This window comes from Aristolochia californica, unplaced genomic scaffold (assembly GCF_029961685.1).
Source record: "Aristolochia californica isolate CCGP_79_NKW_82.1479 unplaced genomic scaffold, dmAriCali1.0.hap1 SCAF_9, whole genome shotgun sequence".
In the NCBI taxonomy this organism is placed as follows: Eukaryota; Viridiplantae; Streptophyta; class Magnoliopsida; order Piperales; family Aristolochiaceae; genus Aristolochia; species Aristolochia californica.
Window position 1 is genome coordinate 22,787,570 of NW_027182290.1, and position 23,014 is coordinate 22,810,583.

The 23,014-nt window shown below is 36.7% G+C and overlaps 1 protein-coding gene across 1 annotated transcript; it reads right to left on the reverse strand.

Moving 5' to 3' along the window:
• Positions 1–9,750: 9,750 nt before the first annotated feature.
• Positions 9,751–18,440, reverse strand: LOC137941203 (uncharacterized). The gene is made up of 4 exons (XM_068786518.1): positions 18,076–18,440; positions 17,594–17,989; positions 10,707–11,130; positions 9,751–10,304 (listed from the first exon to the last, which is right to left on the reverse strand). Exons 1-4 carry the CDS (start codon positions 18,293–18,295, stop codon positions 10,115–10,117), a joined length of 1,230 nt encoding a protein of 409 aa, XP_068642619.1. The 5' UTR covers positions 18,296–18,440; the 3' UTR covers positions 9,751–10,114.
• Positions 18,441–23,014: the final 4,574 nt, after the last annotated feature.

The following is a 23,014-nucleotide window of genomic DNA, read 5'->3' on the forward strand; positions in this document are numbered from 1 at the left end:
ATAACCATATATTCAATCTTTTGATTCTGAGACTTCCAAAGATCTGTAGTAATACTAATCTTGCTAATCTTTTTTAATAAAATTTTCAATTGCTCATAATTCACATTTGCCATCTTCATTACAAAATTCAATCCCTCCTCTTCTACTATCATTAATGGATGTTCATGCATAAGAATCCAATGACTAATGAGTACTCTCATTTTAGCTTGATCATATTTGCCTCCAAAATCCATAAAAAGAAGTCCAAATGGACTCTAATCAACATTAGACCCCACTGGTTGAAAGTTTATGGTTTTTCGATTTTCTCATTTCCATTTTTCTACCAGGACAGCATTTCAAATGTCGACTCATATGTGTGGTGAATCCCCTACTAATAATACTCAAATTGGTTTTACAATGAACATATTGAGCCTTTTTTGTACCATTAAGTGAGACTTCTTTGAATTTCAATCCCACATGAGACATTTTTTGTCTTTTTGAAGTATGGGTAGAGTCACCTTCATCCTGGTACCTTCATCTGGTCCCACTTCTGTTACATTAATAGTTCTAGAGGGTAGGGACTTTGGTGGAGTTGAATCACTATCTATGGCCACACTAGAACTAGTGTTAATTATTTATGTCAATTGAGGAGGACGTGTTGACATTCTTACTTCTATAAAAAAAATTACAAATTAAAAACAAAAAGAAAAAAAAAATCCAAACAACAAAGATCCTACACATAATCTAAAATACTTATCAGCAATAACGAGAACAATGCCTACGAAGATTAACAGTTCTAGAGGGAACACTTTAATGACATTGATAGAAAAAGACAAAGCAAGATTATAAAAAATCCTCAAGTAGGAACTTGTATGTACCTCCTTAGGGAGGTTTCTACATTAACGATAACTTCATAACACAATATCCTAAAATGAAATTACCCAAATACTTGACCTTTAACTTTCTTATATCTCTAAAAAAAATCATATTAGGTAGTCATTATATGCATTTCTGATTGCAAAGTTTATCCATTATGGAGAAGTGTCTAGAACTCAATATTTTGCATTTGTGTTTGAAACTTCATATTCCACTTGATTTTGCTATAAAAATGTTTTGCATATTAGTGACTCACATAATAATTATTTGGACCAATCTCTCTCTCTCTCTCTCTCTCTCTCTCTCTCTCTCTCTCTCTCTCTCTGAGTTTGTTTCTTTTGAGCAGTGATTTAAGAACTAGTTTTTTCTTTGAAACCTTTGTACAAGGTCTTAGTGTTTGGAGTTTGAGGTTCAAAGAAATATAAAATGTTGCTATTTGCTTTTTCTAGATTTACAATGAGATTTTATCTCACCATTTTCTGTTATTTCTAGATGATTTATTTTTCAATGACTATTTTTACCTTTAAGCGAGTAAGTCTAAGGTATTTTAGTTCATTGTAGTTACTACATTTTTATATTGAATTAGGGAAAGAGATCTCATTATGCTCAATCCACCTTTCTGATCTCTCTCTCACAGCTCATCTCTCTCTCGCTCTCATTCTCTTTCACACACACACACACTTCTCCTTTCCCTCTTCTTTCTTCTCAATCTCACTTTTTCTCTTAGTATTCTCTTCTCAGAAAGAGTAATAGGATTTCATGGGGATAATGTAAAAAGTTCATGGGTTTGATACTGACTTGAGAAACTTTCAGAGAAGGTAGAGTCCAAAGTATAGGTTAATGAACACCCTCATTTGCCAAATATTTGGCTTCATGTTGGTCTTTATCACTTGCACTTGGACTGACAGTTATTAAGAGAGTGATTTCTATTGATGATTAATTCAATTCAAAGGTTAAAACAGTTTCAAGCTTCTCAAAGAGTTTCAAGCTTGCTCCTAAGTTATTTTGTATACATTGTATCATATCTCAATAATTGTTGTTGTTTTCTATATTGTCATGTTGTTTTGTTAATAGTATAAACATAACATCAGCAAGTAAATAACCTGGCGAGCTAATCTCCTATACGCAGCTTTAATCTCTTTACTGCTCAAGTAGGAACTTCTATGTACCTCCTTATCAAAACAGATATAGAGCACTATCGCCCCCGTTTCTGTTAGCCCCGAGGCTCTCAATGATGTGGTTTGCTCGTTCACCAGAGATCCCCCCTTAAAAAGGTGAAGGAAACACGAGTTGGTGAGTTAAAACATTAATACAAAATAATTAAAACGCAAAACACAATAGAACGGTAAGAACTAAAAACATAAAAATCAACAGTCGGGGAGAATGAGATTGCCTTTAAAAAATAAGTAGGAAGGATCTCGTAAAATAGCATCAGCATGAGGCATTCGTCTGATCAAAGATAAATAATGGAATATAGAAGATAAAAATGAAAAAAAAAACCTAGAAGATTAAGAATAAAACAACTTACCTACCTCTTTCCGTCACTTCCATTGGCAAGGAAGAAGTTCGGAGAAAAAACTCGAAGAGGAAGAAGATCAGAGAGGAAGAAATCACAAAGGAAAAAATGAGAGACAGAGATTGAGATTGAGAGTAAAGAATCGATGAGGGAAAATGAGGAATAAGAAGAAGAAACCCCCCATTTTCGTTGAATCGCTGTCTGACGAGTGACGAAGGGCGATCTCTATTCCCTGATTCACACCGAGAGAATGAAAGCAGAAGATGACCTCCCGCTCGGAGCTCTTGCTCAGACAAAGCTCCCGAATCCCTGATTTCCCGAAGTCCCACCCACCTGACTCCCTCCCCAAATCCCGGGCCGCTAGTTAAGTTAAGGAGCCGTTTCGTGAGTTTTTGAACCGAACCATGGGTCGATCGAACTCGACTCGTTAACTTAAACGAGTCTTATCCGGATCTCGAACTCGGTTCGAAATCTGGATAAATCGAATCGAACCAAGCCGAGTTCAAGCAGTTCGCGAACCGGCTGGGTTCGATGTCACCCCTTCCTGCGAGAACTTTTCTATAATAAATAGCCTGTTGCCTTTACTTTGAAAACCTTTGCTGGAACAGCTAAAATTTACTACCAGTAATGTGCTTTATTACTTGCCCATCATTCTCCTTCTTTTTCTTGCTGGTCAGAATGATCCGTCACTGCCATCCTACCTCCCTTCCCCTTTCTTACAAAGAGGGGCCTTGAAGCCGAGTAAAACCCAGTTTCATGGTAACGTTCCAGAGGATGAACTGATAGGCCGGACTTCTGGCGCTGCTAATGGAGACATTAGATTTCAACGTTTAATTGCAAATGGGTGCATTGGATTCGAATACTTAAAACCATAAATCTAAATATTGAACTTACTGCCAAGGTAAGTCACCAACACTCTTCCAACTTCCATTGCTGTCTCCGTATGATAGGGAAAACGCAGACACCTCACCAAACAACTGCAAATTTGGTTTGAAGTACCTGCCTGAAAGACGGAAGAAACAAAAACCATATTAAACTAAATTAAGAGAAGAAGATAAAGAAAAGTCCTCGTGTCAATCCGCCATTTAACACTGCAAGTCTGAAACAAATTCCATCCATGTTCACCTTCACATATGACCACCTTTCTCTGCTCTGTATTTCTTGAGTTTCATCATATTCATCTGAGAGGATTGGGTATGACTGATTCTGGAGCTATGCAGGTTCAACCCTGTGCGATGTATAATATACCCATATTAACTTGGCTCTAGAACTGTTAGACCAAAAGAGAGTTATAAATAGCCAACCCATCTTGCACAATCTACTCTTGAGTTATAGCTACTTTTAACTGCATCTGTAAGTCTTCTGTTTTTTAAGGAGACCTCAACTGTGCTACAATTATCAGCCCTCCAATAGAAGTGAGAACATCCAAATGACATCAATGGTCCCAAGAGCTTAAGAACACTAGTAAAGAGAGAACTGGGATTATCAAGACGAATAATACTAGGAGGGGTTCTCTGTCTGGACTCTCCAGTCGAATCACTGCAAGAACAAATAAAGTTGAAGAAAGATATAGTCTGAATTGAATGCATACAGTGTCCAGATGAGTGTGCTTCAAGTTGCAGAGAACCACAAAGACGCAGAACCAAATCAAATCTTTCCACTTTTCTTTGCTGACAAATGGACTCTGAAACTATGGTGTTAAAATCCATCAAACCTTGCACTTGGGAGCTGCATGATAACCTAACTGCAAAAACAAACAACTTTAGGAACTTCGGGACAAAAGGATGGATAAGTGAATAGACTGAATACTGAACACCCATCATCAATCATGTGAGTCATTTATCTTCCACCACAATTGGCATGGAAGACTACATGTCCATGATCAGATGAGCAAAGATGCCCCATGTTCAGCCAAAAGAGGTTCTGCCACCTGCCTGCAAAGATGTCCATACAATGGGTTAGTTTCTTATTCGAATTAGTGGCACACTAGGAAGTGGTAACAATACTTTTTTCCTTTTGTACTTGAAAAATATATGATTTAAGGAGAAAATAGAGGAGGAAAACCGGAAGAGGAGCAGTTTTGCTGCCTTGGAGTCTAAGCCAAAAAGGCCCTCCAACCTATTTATAATCAGGCTTTGAGTAAAAATTTACAAAAGGATAAAAATGCTCCTCAATACTCAAAATTACATCTCCTAAAATACATGTCTAAATTGAATAAAAAATTAACTAGAGATAAAATAAAACATTATCTATCTAATAACCATACTATAAGAGAAAAATGTAATGTGAAAAATATACAAAATGAAAAAAATACCCCTAGACTTGTATTTTAACACTCCCCCCTCAAGTTGGAGAGTAGATATATAAAAGAATCTCAGCTTGTCACTAATGGATACATATTCATGTCTTCCCAAAGGTTTTGTAAACATATCTACTAACTGGTTTGAAGACTTTACGTAAGAGTTACCTCCTTCTCATGCATAATTGCATATCTAATAAAGTGTTTCATTCTCTCATGTAATACAAGGTTGCTTGCAATAAAAATGGCTACCTGGTTATCACAATTCATAACCATAGGGTCAGGTAACGTAAAGAAGCACTGACTTAATCCACATAAACTCACTAACCATATAAGTCATTGCTCGATTCTTGGCCTCTGCACTGAAACTAGCCACAACCTTCTATTTCTTACTTTTCCAGCTTACCACGTTGCCTCCAACAAAACATTAGTAACCTGACGTAGAACGTCTATCCATTTTACACCCAACATAATCAGCATCAAAATACCCAAGTACATCAACTTGCTCATTCTGAGTATACAGAAGACCTTTTCTAGGTGCACCCTTCAAGTACTTCAAGATCCTTTGAGAATCTTCTAAATAAACTTTCTAAGGATTTTCCATGAACTGGCTCACAACTCCCACAAATATCCGCCCTGGTAACTGTAGCATAGATCAATTTACCTACTAACCGTCAATATTGGTTTTATCCTTGAGTGTAGGACCAAGGGTGTCATGTAAATTATGATTAACTTCCATGGGGGTGTTTATAGGTTTAGCACCTAATAAACCATACTCATGTAACATATCCAATATATATTTTCTTTGAGAAAGAACAATACCTCGCTTGCTACGAGCGACTTTAATGCCAAGGAAGTATTTGAGAGAGCCCAAATCCTTTGTCATAAATGTGAGGCCAAATATTGTTTAACTTCTGCAATAATATCAAGATCATCACCAGATAATACAATGTCATCTACATAGACAACCAAAACCACCATACCAGTCTTCCTTTTAAGTAGGAACATAGAATGATCATAATAGCTCCTAAACTGTAGTACATCATCACTAAACTTTTCAAACCAGGCCCGTGGACTCTATTTAAGTCCATAAATATCCTTTTGTAGCTTACACACCTTTCTTTTCTCCCCCTAAGCAACATACCCTGGAACTTGCTATGTATATACTTCCTCATATAGATCACCATATAGAAAGGTTCCCATCAAGCTGAAAGATAGGCCAACACTTATTAATAGCCACAAATATTAAGATACGTATCGAAGAAGTCGGGTCACAGGAGAAAATGTCTCAAAAACATCAACTCCAAAAGTTTGTATATACCCCTTCGCTACCAGTCAAGCTTTATACTATTTAATAGAGACATTAACATTATATTTGGTATTATGAACCCAACGACACCCGACAATAGTTGTTCCGGCAGGTGGATCACATAGACGTTATGTTCCCAAAGACACCAAAGCACTCATTTCATCATCCATAGCTGGTTTCCATTTTGGAAAGCATAAGGCTTCCTGCACTGAATGAGGTATATGAGAAGTAAACAATGACATAGCAAAAGACTTGAAGGATGAGAATAAAAAATAAAGAGACATATTTGGATATCGAATGAGAAGTACAAGATTGTTTACCTATTCGTAGACTAATAAGCAGGTCAAAATCAAAGACAATAGGATCTGCGGGCAATGAGGAAGTTGGTGGATCATGATAAGGGAACTTTGTAGAGGTAACTACTAGAGATACTAAAGGAGCATGAGAGCGACAACTGTAAAAGTGGAGAGGCAATGAAGAATTCGATGAAGCTAGTACATCCAAAACTACAACAAGAACATGACTATCTAAATGAGATTCATGTTATATAAGAAACTCAGTAAATGATGAAAAATACGGAGTGTGATTGACTAACACATATATCTTCCGTCGAATAGGATCATAACATTTGTACTCTTTTTATCAATGAGAATATCCTAGAAAAAACACATTTGACAGACCAAGGTGACAACTTATCAACCAAAGTTCCAAACATACAAACAAAACAAATACATCCTAAAATACGAGGAGACATAAAAAATTTACAATTGGGCTTTAAAACCTGAAGAAGAACTTTACCACTCAAAATAGATGAGGGCATACGATTAACCAAGTAGCACAAAGTTAAAACTGCATCTCCCCTAAAAGATTTAGGAACATTCATATGCAGTATTAGTGCCTATGTAACTTCAAGGAGATATCTATTTTTTCTTTCAGCCACCCCATTTTGTTGTGGTGTATAAGGGCAGGACATTTTATAGGTTATACCATGAGAAACACAAAATATTGAAAATTTATGGTTAAGATATTCCAAATCATTGTTAGTATGAAGCACATGAACACAAACACCAAATTGATTTTTTATTTCATTGAAAAAAATAAGGAATACATCAAATACTTTGGACTTCTCCAATAGGAGATACGCCCAAGTGACTCTATTGAAATCATCAATGAACAACACAAAATACTTAAAACCAAATGGACTAGGAACCCGACATGGACCCTATACATCATAGTGGATTAATTCAAACAACTTGGGGCTTTGACTAAAACTAACTCGGAAACTAGAGTGACAAAGCTTTTCCAGTTGACAGGATTCACAATCAAATGAAATATCGGATGGCAAAGAAAGAAAACACTGACATAACTTAGCTAGTTAGGGATGTCCCAACGCAGATGCCACAAGTAAGAAGAATTTGTAGTAGTGATAGCTACAACTCGATAAACGAATACATTATCCAACATTTAGAGTCCTCCTTTCTCATGTCCTGAACCAATCGTCCTCTTTGTCTGGAAGTCCTGGAAAACACAAGTAGGATAAAAAGTTATTGAACAGTTTAAGGATTTAGTTATGAGACTCACAGACAAGAGATTAACTGAAAACTTTGGTACAAATAAAACAAAATCTAAGGATATTTGTAGAGTAGTGTAAACTATACCATCTCCCTGAATGGGAGAGGTGGATCCATCAGTTAAAGTAACTTGACGATATGAACGAGATGACCTAATGGATTGAAATAAGGAGGGCATACCTGACATATGTGTAAAGGTTCTTGAATCAATGATCCATGAGGGGGAATGAAAAACATTCAGTGCATTCATACATGTACTAGCCATTGTGACACTCACTGAGGAAGGAGGAGTCTCGGTAGTCTGAGAAGCAATAGATGAAGCAGTCACTTGACCCAGACATTGTAATAACTGTTGAATTTCCTCATAGGATCCAGTGTATGAGGAGGTATCCTTATTTGTGACTATAGAATTGCCCAGGTAGGCTTACAAAAATTTTCCAACATTTATCAGAAATATGATTAGTTCTACCACAATGAACATATTTTCAATCCCCCCAATCATTTCGACCACGACCACTGGTAGAGTAAAAGCGACATCTATCTCTCTTATTACCACCATGAAACTGACCATCAGGCTTACCAGTAGAAGACTGAAGGTTAAAAGCAACTACTTCTAAGAGAGTTCCACTTGACTCATTCTTATTTACGATTGGACCTTTAGCTCGAAGAACTCTATTAAAGTCTTGCTCAAGGGTGGTCACATCCTCATTGACCAATAATTGGGCTCTAATAGTATCATACTCAAGCCCTAGACCATCCAAAAACTGGGCTACTTCAAATCTTATTTTCTTTCTTACGAATGTTTTCAACATTCGTAGTAAAATGATGGAATATACTAATCTCTTGTAGTAATACCCTCATTTCAGTGAAATAATATGTCACTGATCTACCTCCACACTTCATATTAAAGAATTTCACATATAATTCATAGATCCTTGACAAATTAATTTCTTGAGACAAAATAGATGCCAAAGTAGTCCACATTGCCTTAGTAGTACTGCAACTCAAAATTTGGTCACTAAATCTGGATTTCATACTGTTGACCAACCAAGTCATTACTAAATTATCTTCTGCCACCTAATCCTCAGTAACAGGCACCAGGGGATCATCGGTTATATATATTGTCATTCTCCCGGTCTTCAAATATATCAAAATTAATCTGGACTAGTTTACATAATTTGATCAATTCAATCAGATCGTAGTTATTTGAATAAACTTACAGAATTTCAGCTCTCAACGGTCCTCTGGACAACCTGTGTTCTATAATCAACCATTAAATATCACCAAACACCACAATTCAGTACACTAGAGCGTCAATTAACCAAAGGGAAATACTTTTCCCAAATTTTTATGCTTGTGCAGTCAAGTGGGCCCCACACCGAATTCAATTAGGGCAATTCAGCATCCAATTCACTTAAATTCAAATCAATAGTGATCAATTTCAACAATTAAGACCATAAATTGATGAAAGAATGACCTAATTATAAGAAACTAGGATGATGCAAGCTATATGGATGCTGATGTAAGCATTAGGTTTATAACGCGAATAGATTTGAGAAATTTCCTCAAATAGTAATCATCAAACACTTTTAAATCCCAATAATCAATCAAATAGAATCAATAAGCACTAGATAATAGACTAAAATAGGCAAAAGGAAAAAAAAAATTGAAAAAATTTCCCCATCAATTAAAAAATCTGGGGAAAAAAATAGAGAGAAGGTCTACAAAATCGAATGAAACCTACCTAAGACCATTAAAAATATGTGATTATGGGAGAAAATAGAAGAAGAGCAACTTTGATGATTTAGAATTCGAACCAAAAAGGCCCTCCAACTTTATAATCAAGGTTGATGTGATAATTTATAAAAGAACAAAAAATGATCCTCAATACTCAAAATTATATTTCATAAATGTAAATTAAATAAAAATTTAACTAGATATAACATAAATCATTATTTATCTAAGAGAAAAATATAATATGAAAAATATGCAAAATAACCAAAATACTCCTAAACTTGTAATTTTGACAATACTTTTGAGTGGTGCATACAAGGTCGGCTTTCCATCTAATAGATATTTAACACAGGGCAAATGTATGTCTTTAAATCACACAAGCAATATTACCCACTAGCAAGATAATAAAATAACCCTAATTGTACTTAACTTTCTGTTTAAAAATTATGAAACAATAAAATGTTAATTAGGAAAGTAGCTAATTTCCAAAGTCTCTGATAATCCAAGGCTCTGAGCTTCACTTTTAATTTAATTTTTTCATCCAGATAATTGCCTTACATTAAAAGCTTGAGGAGGATATAAAAAAATAAAGCATTTGTGAGAAAAAAATAAAAAACCAACACACAGATCCAAGAATCTTGACATCTTCAAGGTCCCATCCTCATTGTAGACACCTTTGATAGACAGATGATGTCTACAATACAATCTGGAAACAATATTATTACAGCAGTACTTTCTTGTTTAGGTGCTCTGAAGATGTGTTGCATATGGACCGCAGCATGGCTATCAGGATACAACCATCTGCCTCAACTCGACCGACGACCTCATTCTTAAAGAGGCCCTTGCATCCTCGCAGTCTTGGCTTGTAATCTGTCCATGAAAGCGGGATTAGCCCTAAGTCTATCTTTCACATAAGAAACTCGAGTCTCCTGCACAAGCTTGTCTGCTTTCATTGCATCCTCTATTAAGGCATACAGCGTCCTCAAACAGTCCTTCCTATTCTCTTCTCGATGCTCAAACCTGGAAAAAAGCAACCACACTTTCAGACTCGCTGCATCATCATTGTCTCCAGTAGCCAGAGTTACTTCAGTTAAAATAATCAAGAAATATGCATGCACAGTAAGTTAAAGATATGATAGGCTCATTCATCCTATATATTTACCCCATTAGCCTACTACCATGGAAGTAAACGCACAATTTCATTGTCGTATACTTCTAAAGTTAACTTTACATATAAATTGTATTTTAACTTCTTCACTCAAATTTTGTTAACTAAGCACTTCGGCTAACAGGGACCAGTGAATGAATAGTTCAATGCTTCTCACCACATCACTCACAGTGCCTAGTCCATTACTGTTGTTAGTTATCCCAGTCTAAGACAGGTTAGCATGGATTAATTAGATTAATTATCTATCATCTTACCTCTCACTGGTGATTGTAAGCTCATCCCTGCCAGGATGGTACCGCTTCCCAACCACTTCCCTGAGTCTACGAAAAGCATGCTTTGAAAGTTCAAGCTCTTTCACTGTTACTGCAAGTTTCACTTTCCGGTTTGTAGGGTGCCATGCATCTCCACCAGGAGCAAAGACTACCCGTGTAGTCCACCTTAAAATTGGACCCTCACCAGGTGGGTCATCCAACTCCTTTTTCTTGTCTATCACAGCAGGGCTGGAGCTATCATCATCTTCAGGAGGTTGCTCTGCTTTCATCATCTCGGCACATTGAAGAACCATCTGATCCTCATACTCCTTGAAAAGCTCATAAGCCCTTTCAGGTTCAATCTCCCCCCTTTCACACATGTCTCCAAGCTCATTGAACTTCGCTTCTACTTTTTTTTTAATCTCATCTGAAAAATGCATGAAAATGTACAAACATCAGCAAATTACACATCAAAAACAATTTCCAAAAATTGAAACAGTAAGTTTCCAAGAGAAATGTGAGAGAAAAACAGCCACGAAATGAACAAGTGCATTGAATAATGCTGCAGATGGACAAAATCAGTCCATAGAAAAGTTTCACTTCATAGCGCAGCTCCGTGCTTTCTGTATGAGCTAAAAAACGAAGTCACCTATTGCAGTCAATACTGGCAGCATTTTAATCCTGACCCATCTTTCCCAAGTATATCAGCACAGAAGCCACTACTCTCAAATTCTATCTATCTCTAGAATCTTTCAAGGAAGAGAACAAACTTTGACACACGACTATAAAGCCTCTTTCATTTAGTTCCTAAGTGGTTACAAAAATAAAAATAATTCCGAATTTTCACAAACTTTACAGAATTTAAAGATTTACAAGATGAAATAAATGAATAAACTTACTTCTTTGGATAAATTTCAACTACAAGTCTCTCTCTCTCTCTCTCTCTCTCTCTCTCTCTCTCAGGTCACCCAAGTCCAAGGCAATTGTCCAAATTAAAAGGGCAATTCCAAACACCCTTGCCCCCCCAGACCTGACTCGGCAGCCTCAAAAGATGAGTCATCCCTCCAAGTTGAAAAAGCATGAGTAGAAACCAACCAGGATCCCTCTTCTTTAAATGAGGTATTCCCCTATCAACAAGAATTTAATCCCAAACATGAATCAATTGAATCCCATAAAGTTCTAAATAAAAAATCAATATAGAAAAATAATATTTCATAAAAGAAATAGTGAAATATTATTTATAAAAACATTTATGAGAATTAAAATATCCCCAGTTTTGAGTAAAGTAAAAATTTCATGGATTTATTGATTTTTCTCAGAGTTCCCAATTATCTTGAGAAAGGAGGAATTTTCAAAATAAAATTGCCCAACACTAAGAAAATAAGAATTCTCCAAATTTAAAAACTCTCCTTATACAAGTGTGGCTAGATGCCTCAAACGATTTATTTCTAAAATTTTATGTACTCCAAGAGAGCCAGATATAGGGGTGGCACCAAGCCAAACCGATTCGCAAACCGTTCGAGCTTGCAAACTTTATGTAACATAAAAGTCAAGTCAATACTAAGATCAATCGAAGTACAATAAGAAGGCAATCAGCTTCATAGTTTTAAGCCCAATTACCTAATCAAGTGATCATCATCCAGTGTATTATACACACAACACTACAGAAGGAAAATCATTATGACAATCTACAGAAATGCTCCCTAACTGACAAAGTGTTCTTGGGTTTTATGTTTACTCATCCTTATTGTCGATCCCAATAAAGTGAAAGCAATCGTCAATCCCCAGAAAATCTCATTCTTCACTAACAAACCCCCAAAACTATACTCGACAGGGTCAAGTTCTCCGACAATGAGAGAATTGGTGGGGACACCAGTATGCCCATCAGGCTCCAATGGACCCTCCAATTATGGTTGAAATTAGTTTTATAATCCTTTTATTTTATTTTATTTTTAGTTTATCTTCCTGATTTTACTGGATTTAATCAAATAATGACCTTATCAATTTTGACTTTTAAATTCAATTTAATTTAGTTTATTTTTCTTGATTTTACTGGATTTAATCAGATATTGATCTTATATGTTTTAAAAATTAAATTAAATTTTAGTTATTAATAGGCTGTAACTACATGTTGAAGGTAGCTTTGAAGATGAATTAACAAACTTCTCTCTTGGTTTTCTCTTCTTCTCCCTTCTTCTTCTATCTTCTTCTTCCCAATTTTCTTCTTTGTTCTCTATTTTCTCTTCCTTTTCCCTTCTAATCCAGCAACTATTTGAAATTTGCACACGTCAATTAAAATTCATGCATTTGTCCCACGTCAATAGTATCCCAAATTTCACTATCATTGACCAAATGAAATATAGAGCACAAGACTCGAGGAAACAATGTCATTATGGCACCCAGTCTAAATGGCCACCGTTAAAGACATTTAATCCATGAAATCATATAAATGCATCATAAAATATTTAATAAAATCAATATAATAAAGTGTTCCAAGCAAGGCCACACAACAAAAAAATGATAAGACCAAATTATCAAGTAGAAGATAATCCTTGCTTGATAAGTAAGCAATGACATTAAGAATTCAATATTCAAAAGAAAATGTTATAAAACAACCAAAGTATGAAATTTCAAATAATATTTTATGACTTCCATCTCAACACTCAAGAAGGGTGAATTCAACCAGAAAGAGAGGATAAAAGCTGCAAGACTTATTGCCTTCATGATGTCAAGTCATATGAAACCATTTGTAGATAACATATAGACTAAGACAAAATCATGGAAGGAAATTTATTAAAATGCTAGCATTGAACACAAATCACAAAAAAAAAGGTATATAAGCTCACAGCAATAAAATTAACCAAGACTGCAATGGAAGCTTGAGTTCCAATATTAACATTGTATGGAAGATTTTGTTGTATCAGCTGACTTAATTTAGGGACAAAAGAGGGATATCAAATGATGAAAATCCTCAACCAATGCCCTTCAATGTCTCTAAAGAAATTCAGGAAAGCGATCTGTAGCCAATGCACCCACAGTGCTAACAAAAAGGTTAGTGAAACTTCATGCCAAAAGAACCATGTTAATTAGATTTTTAGAAGATTGACAAGCTTGTTTCAGGTCAAAGATCACAATTTCTAATCACAAAGTATCAGAACTCAACGAGAAAATTCAAGAACCCCAAAAATTGCTCTGAAGATGCCCAACTGATATGACTAAAAGTTTCTAATTTTAAGTTCATCTGATGCAAGTAAAATTAACAGGCGTCTAGAAAGCAGATAAACAATATGGGACTAGATCTTTGTTATTTGCCACATCTTCTTCCAAAATTATCTTTGTATTATCCCTAGCTTATCACAGGGATTAAGAAACCTACTTAGGACTAACCTATGAAGTTGGAAAAATTATAATTAGGCTAGTTTCCAGCGCCAAATATAACTTAATTAAGTGGTAGTATCCTAGTTTAGACAATTACACTCAAAATTAAGGGCCTATCTTGATTACTAGAAGGTTCAAAACAAGTGAAACTTGTATTCATAGTTAGCTTACTTAATTTTGAACAAAAATACGTGGATGCATGTTAACAACTCATTGATTCAAGTGGTGAAAGGAATAGATCAACTTACAGGAAATTTTTACTTTCCTGCATGATGAGTTACTCTACTTTGTGTTGGACAAATCCTAACTGAAATTGAACTTGAAATCTTTTGACATGTAACTCTAAAAGAAACATGTAGGACACAAGTAATAGATTCTAGACTACTTGTCTTGAGTTGAGAAATGAAGTTTTTAAAAGATCTATCTTTTCCTTAATGAAGTTCAGTGGTGAGTTGGCAATTCTATTATCCAAGTTTCATAAAAAAAATTCTAATCTCCAAGATCACAAACTTTACCAAGCTTACTTCCTAAGAAAAACCAAATCATCCCCATGGATTTCTGTTTTGATCTAAGGATCTCCTATATTTGGTTCATACCCTTGCTCCATCCAGCTTCTGTAGCTCATTTGATACAACCAAAGTATCCACTTGCTCGAATTCATACTTTGTGTTTCAGATTACAATCTTATTTGTCTCCTGGGTTTGATTGTTTTCTCTTCTCTTTCACACTTGAAAGCATTGGTTTGCATCAACTGGTATCAAATCTAAACTAATGCATTGTTACTGCTCAAATGCAGTCACTTCCTTAAAGGAGAAAAACCCATCACTGGAATATCCTTGCAATCACACAAGGAGCTTCAATAAAATGTGTGAAGCTTCTTCAAGAAATAGTAAAATATGTTCAAGGTTTTATGAGAAGATAGTCAACAACTTCTCAATATGCTCCTCTAACAAACACTGAAAAGGGGAGCAAAAATGAAAGACCTGTACAGCCAAAGTGTTCAATGAACAAATAAATCTACAAAACATGTCCTTCAACTTTTCACAACTCCAGATACGGTAGTAATTTAAGAGAGAGTGTTTTACCTTACTCAAATTTAGAAACATTGCTAGAGGTGAATAATGCATAAATGAGAAACAAAAAGCTCAACACAAGGCATGAGTGCTACAAAATACTTTCAAACCTTATGCACTATGTCCACATAGTGTTTGGAAGACCTTATTGTTGAAAGAAGAAGAAGAAGAACATTGTTTCTCAAAGATTTGCATATCTACCTCATAAAGTTGTTTGGGAAAAGAGACAATTTAGAGAATTGATAAATCAAAGAAGCAGCTCTATCATGAACGTATGAGCAAGGGGCTGGGTAATTTCAAAGAGGAAGAATGGCAAAAATAACCTCCAATCAAAGCCCTCTGATGTCACTAAAGAAATTGTGGAGAGTGACATGAATAAACTAATGCCTCAAAAGGTCACTAAACTTGAAGCCCATAAAATTATATTGATTAAAATTTTGGAATATGCTAATTTCAACTCAAATGAAACTTAACTTTAAAATACAGGACCCCTGTACAGGATCCTTCCTGCCTCCTTCTGCAACTCCCCCAAAACCACCACACATGTTTCCTTGCATTGCCAATTCGCCCATGCAATCTGGACCAATCTCCTCAACCGCATAGGAATACAATTTTGTGTCACCCACAACCTACAATCCATGCTCCAACCCATCACAACAATCATCTACCAAAGCTTGGTAAAATGCTCATTTCTAGTTGTATGGGTCACATCCCCTAGACTCTCTGGAAAGAGAGGGGCAACTAGAAATTCCGATTTAAATCAACTCCAATTGAGATAATTGTGGATAACATTGCAGGATAGGTTTGTGTCTGGCTTCTTACAAAGAAAGAATTCATTCATCTAAGCGGCACTGATTTCAGGAGAAATTGGCATCTAATTGCCGACATGACTGAGCCTTTGCACACACCAATTATGACAGTCCCCCCCCCCCTAGCCACTTCAAGATGAACTTCAATGGCAATGCCTTTGGCTGTCCTGGTCCTACTGGGTTTGGAGGGGTAATCCATGATGAAGATAGTTGTTTCCTCTACACCTTTACCGGCCCTTTAGGAATTTCTGATCTACTACTGCAGAACTTACTGGGCTGCTTCAAGTCCTCAGGATTTTTCGTGACCATCTTGATGGGCCCCTCATCATCGAATGTGACTCCAAGGTGGTCATTTTTTTTTAAATGATGCTGATTTTTATTAAGACAAAAGCTCAAAAGAGCAAATTACAAAGGAGGGAAGCCTTTCCAAACAATGAGAGATTGCTGGGAAGTTCTGAATTTTACCAATTTATTAGTCAAAGAGTTGGCTAATCTAGGAATGAGATTCCAATTACAATGGATAGATGATACAATGTCAGCAATACAATCTGTGATAGGACAGTGGAGCCATGGGAGAGAACTATATTTGAAACACCAACTGATGACAGTCTTCGAGTCTCCTTCAATGATTTAACTTCAGTAGTATTAGAATCAACAATGCCCACTGGCCCAGCATAAGAAAGAATAAGGTCTCCATTGTGACCTATGCAAACACCACCTGCTCCAGCTGGCCCAGGACAGCCAATAGCACTACCATCGAAATTGAGTTTGATGGAGGATCCCAGATGGCTATAATCGGAGTCCTACAGGGGCCAGTCATATGAGCGATTAAATTCCAATTTTCCCAATAGGAAACACCCGATAGAGCAGAAATTTTCTTCCTTGTATGAAGCCAGCTCAAGATAAGGCCAACGACATGTGAAGCAGTGATGTCCGGGGTGCAAACTTTGGAGTTAAATCTCCGGTTATTTCGCTCGAGCCAAATGCACCATGGAACATGCGCAAGACAAGCCGAAAGTATTAACTTGCCCAACTGAGGAAGGCGAATCATGTTACTAACCATTGCGCCAAAGACCGGTTTGTTAGCGAAGGCGCAACATGCATATTAAAGACAAGTCATTCCAACACTCCCCCACACGGGGAACACCCGTGTACAAATGCAAATGCACAATCCCACTTATACGGGGACGGCCAAAGATAAAGTCTCACCTATACGAGGACGGCCTACAAATCAACTACACAATGCTCGCCATCATAACTATATTAGAGACCAAAGCAAACCAAATGGGAGAATGGATGGATAGTTTACAATATCAGTGTGATCTCCTAGAAGAGGCTACTCACTGATGAGAAACAGAGACACAGAACCAGTATTGGTACGGAGGCATTTGTGTGGCGGAGAAGTTTTAGTAAGACTTGTAACACCAGGCCTCTGATCCGCATTCCGGGAGTAATCCCAAATTGCGACAGCGGAAATTCCATTTCTAGGATCGACCACTTAAATAATCTCAATGGAAAGAAAAGGGCAACACACGCCAACCGAATCCTCTACAAGGGAAAGCTCGGCAAGATGAAAGAAAGATAAAAAAATGTTTAAAATTAAGATAATAAGATTCCAAAAATCACACACCTGGAAGAAGCTTATCCCAATGCAACATGTCTTCTAAAATCCGCTCACACTCTCCCAGATCCTTCAAATAACCCTTCTCTGTCGCCTCTTTGATCATCTCATCCCATTTCTTGTCATCCATATTAAAATACTCGTCCTTACGCATCCTATTTATCACGATTGACCTAGCATCGTACAGATTCTCAATTTCCTGGTCCGTCTCATATGCTTCATCGAAATCGGAGTCGAATTCTTTATCATTAACGTCCTCAAGCGGCGTCAAGCGAAGTTTCTCCATCAACTCGTCATCTGTGTCTTCGTGTTTTCCCGACATCCGGCGACGAAGGATTGATTCCATGATTGACGGAAGGACTTCCTCCTCCCCTTTCAGATACTTGTTGATCATGTCGGTTAAGTCTGAGACCCCGAGAGAGAGGACCGAGATCCATCATTTAGCCAGTAGAAGAGGAAAGAAAGAGAGAGAGAGAGAGAGAGAGAGTTACCTTTGGTGGACACATCTGGGACGTCAGGGGAAGCACTTACTTGAGCTACGGACGTTTCGGGAGGTCCAGAAAGAGGGTTGCCGCCGCTTTGGGGAGGAAGAGGAGGGTTTGAATCAGACTCGGAGAAAAACCGAACTGTTGAAGGCCAAGCGGAGGAAGGAGTATGACGGAGGAAATGGCAAGAGAAGAGGGAGGCGTTTCTGAGGATGGACCGTCTCATGGCGGTTCTAGGGTTTAGGGTTTTACAAGAGCTCAGTGAAGCTGGCGCTGAGGTTATTAGTGTTTTTCGTCCATTGTTTCCGGTAAAAGTAATCGGAAAAGAGGACAACAAAACGGAAATTTGAAGTTGATCTTCGTCTCCAATATCAACTTTGGGGGCGTTAGTGCCCCAAAGTGGATTCTTTAAGATCAAGTCATATCCAACATGAAGATCATGTCATGTCATATACATGAAGATCAGGTAAGAATTTGTGTTAGTGTTGATGACCTCATGTGCACTGGAAAACAGTTTCCAGTGTTAGTGCCCCAATATGAAAAAAACATAAAAAACAAGAGAATTTCTAAACTTTTACAGTGCACTTAATTACAACATAATCCTTAAACCCCAAATTAGGTAAAACAACCATTATTACTACACGAATAAGTTATTGAATGTATAATTAAATATACTAATATATTTATTAATTGAATTAGATATTTTATTGTACATTAATATGGTAATTACATGAGCCAATGAAATATGTATATGATTAATTACAAATAATAAATAAATAACATTATAAATAAAAAAACAAAAGTAATACATTAAGTTATTAATTTATTAATAACATATGATATATTTTAACCTAAAACTGAATAATTTAAGAGAAAAAATTGATCTAATCATAACTTTAACACACTATATATTTGTACATATTATATTTTATATATTATTAATTAATAATATATTATCACAAAATTTAAAACCATTGGTTTAATTAACTATAAAAATCGGATAATTATGCCAAAATAATTTATCAAATATTTATTTTAACAATATTTTAATTATAACTATTAAATCACTATTTTAATATAGTAATTGTAAAATAAAAATAATTATTTTATAAATAAAAATTATAAATTAATAATTTTTATGAAGATAGTTTAATTTTTCCTAACTTAGGAAAAATTAAACATCTTCGTCTTCCTCTACAGCGAGCCAGCGGGGCGATGGCGACGGGGACGGCTAGGCAAAGGCAACGGCCGGCGACGGCGGCGGGCAATGCCGACAGAGGCGGGGCTCCGACGGTACGCCGAGAGGGAGAAGAGAGGGAGGCCGAGAAGCTCTGCAAATGCTCGACCTCCCGTGCTCTGCGGGAATGAGAGAGGGCTGCGGAAATGAGAGAGGGAGCAGAGAATGAGAAAGGGCTGCGGGAACGGAGACAAGAGAGGGTTGCGGAGACGAGAGAGGACTGCGGGAACGGAGACGAGAGAGGGCTGCGGGAATGAGAGAGGGTTGCGGGAACGGAGACGAGAGAGGGCTACGGGAATGAGAGAGGGTTGCGGGAAAGGAGACGAGAGAGGGAGCAGAGAAAGAGAGAGGGCTGCGGGAATGCAATGGCAGAGAGGGTGTGCGGCAGTGAGAGCCCCGAGAGACAGCCCCGCGCGAGAGTCATGTAGATGATTCTCAAAATCGGGCGGAAAGCACTTTCCGCCCGTTACTCTTGAGACATGAACTCTTGATTCATGTATATTCATGTATATTCATGTACATGACATGAATTTGGGCGCTCCCTAACGACATCAGGACATGACCTGCGTAATGCGCATGAAGATCATGTCCTGAGTCATGTGCACTAACCCCTTATGCTAATCATTTACATGAACTTCATCTTTGCAACTTCATGAGCACTGGAAACAGTTTTCAGTGTTAATGTCCCAACATGAAAAAAATATAAAAAACAAGAGAATTCCAAAACCCTTACAGTATACTTAATTATAACATTATCCTTAAAATCCAAATTAGGTAAAACATGTATTATTACTATACGAATAAGAAATTTAATATATAATTAAAATATATTAATGAACTAATTAATTAAATTAGATATCACCATGGTTACCGAATATTATAAGGTTAGAGTTTAGCATTCTTTATTTGAATTTTCAAATACTAGCAACTCATCGGATTCTTATTTAAATTTGTATCATCCAAACTTTCTCACAACTACAATTTACTTGAATGGATACTCCTTTTATAACGGATACTCCTTGCAAAGAGAACAGAAGATGTGTAGGAACATGCATTTGAAGGTAGTTGTCCATGGAGACAACATTCAAAGTTGTAGTGAGATGCATTGCTACCTATACAAGGGAATCCAAAGTTCAGCTGCACATGTCTAGAGCAACAGTAAAAAAGTCTCTTTGGATGCATTTGTAGAATCTCAATTCAGTCTCCTAGGTCTTTATGAGATCTGCCTAATTGCCCTCTAGTTGTATAATATGAACAGGAAATAGTAGATTATTGGAGTTCTTTCTTTCTCTTAAGGGGTATTGTAATTACATATGCTTCTTGAAGTAATTACAAATAATTCAACTTTTCCACAACTCATCATATTTGTTCCTAGATGTTTATATTGCAATAGGGAAAGAAGGTTGACTCAGAAATGGCATCCATGTGACATTTTCATTGAAATGGAAGCTCCCTTGATGCTTACATGTAAAATATATCTTTTACATACTCTCCATGGTTCAATGAGCAAGACAATTCACCCACAAGACCTAAAAAAACTAGTCAAGATATGCATCCAAAATTGAATAGGGTTGTAGCATATCACCACAGTTTATTCACTTTCACTATCCAAGTACATCTCTACTGCTTCCTTGTTTTCAATGTCCTCATCTTCTTCCTGATGTCTTCTCTTCTCTTGCTCTTTTAGCTGTAGTGGATTTTGCCCTTTCTAGCCTCGAGGAAACTGCTTCCTAGGAAACTAACTTCTCAATAAAGACATAAATAAAATCGGCTCATCGATTCTGCAATAAGTAAACTAAGATAATGAGATGTTATTGAAAGGTTAAGTGGCAAACAACCAAATCGGATGTGTTTGAAGCAATTCAAGTTTGGAGCTATACTTGTTTTATGGTTGCTTGAAGAGATTTTTGAACATCAACATAAATTATTGTTGTCCAATTATATGCTTTGTGTTGGGAACCACCAAATGTTTGTTGGTCTTGTTGTTGGACAAGGTGGAACATGCACTTGTGATGATAGTGAATTTCATACTACCAGTACGTAGCTCTTTCTAATCAGGAGAGAGCATTTGGAATCTTTGCAAATATTTCAAGTAACAGAGAAAGAAAAGAGGCATAATAGACCTAATTTCATTTATTGGGAAGTCAGAATATCATCTATATGAATCAATCTAAAACAAATTCCTTCTCTAATTGATGGGAACAACCTGATTCCAAAGGCAAAACCATGCAAGAACCACTTATATGCAAAGGGCATCAATACATCAACAATGTTAGAGATAAGGATAGATGCAGTTGCCATAACCTGCAAAAAATGCAATCAATTCTTAGTTACGTCCTAAAAATAGGTTATCAAGCAAGATTGATATGGATACAATTGCTTACTTGGGTCAGTCATAACGATAAATCATTAACCCTTAAATACAGAGCACCAAACCCTAAAAACACTAAACCCTAACCCTAATCAAGAATTTAGACCCTAAATCGTAATCCTAAATCCCACAATTATACACAAATAACCCAAAATTAGGCACTGAAACTAAAATTAAATCAAATACAACACTAATTTTATAAAAAAATATTAGGGTTTAGTCATACCTTCTGAAATTTGGAGAAAACCGAAGCCGAAGAGTGAAATCAAAGCCGAATTGGGAAATCTATGCCGAATCGAAGTAGAAATTAAGAAATTGAAGCCCAAATGTCAAAATCGAAGAAAATCGAAACCGAAATAGGGGAAATGGAACGAAATCAGAGGGTATTTTGGGGGAAAAGAGAATAGTGAGAGGGAGAAAGGAGTGAAAAGCCGAAAAGGAGAAGAGAGGGAGAAGCATGCAGGAGGTTCAGAGAGAGAGCAAGTCCGAGATGGAGAGAAGGACGCCGAAAGGACGTTAGCAGTGAGAGATGGAGGTCGTAGAGAGGGAGACCGGAGAGAGACGGTGAAGACGAGAGAGGGAGCAGAGAGCTCGGGGTTTAGGGAGACAAGAGAGGGGGTGCGGGAGATAGGGCGAAAAAAAAAACGAAATGAGAAGAGAGCGTGAGAGGGTGTGTGGGAGAGAAAGGGGGGAAAAAAATAAAACCGTCGAGGGTTTGAACCCCGAGCTCTCCACTAACGACCTCAATAGATGAACTGAATAATGCGGCTGAAGTTCATCTCCTAAGTCAAGTTGACTAACACCCTCAGCTGCTGCGACCATTTAATTTCTATAGTAATCAGATTATAGCAATCGTCAATCTCGTGGGTCCGAATAAGCAGCCGAGTGATGGATGAACCAGGAGAGAGATTCTTCAAAGACTGGGTTAAAAGTCAGGAACTGCACACATTTGGTGGTGGTGGAGACTCAACCAGTAAATTCGAAATATACTTAATTGATTAGTTCTCTCTAAGAAAGCACTCAAAACATCATATCTGTGATTCAAAATTCTTATTGCTCAGGATAAATAGGCACTCAAAACATCATATCTATGATTCAGAATTCTTATTGCTCAGGATAAATAGGCACTCAAAACATCATTTCTTTCAAATACATAATTTTTTTACCAAAGCGGGTTTATTCTATCCTTTCACGATGGGGTTCCTGTAGAATAAGAAGAAACTAATCCTCAAACGAAGGGTTTTACTGCCACAAATTTTAGAATAAAAACAAGTAGCTATGAAAGGTATCTCTTGCATCCATCATCAATAATAAATGCATTTATGGAAAACCATAGA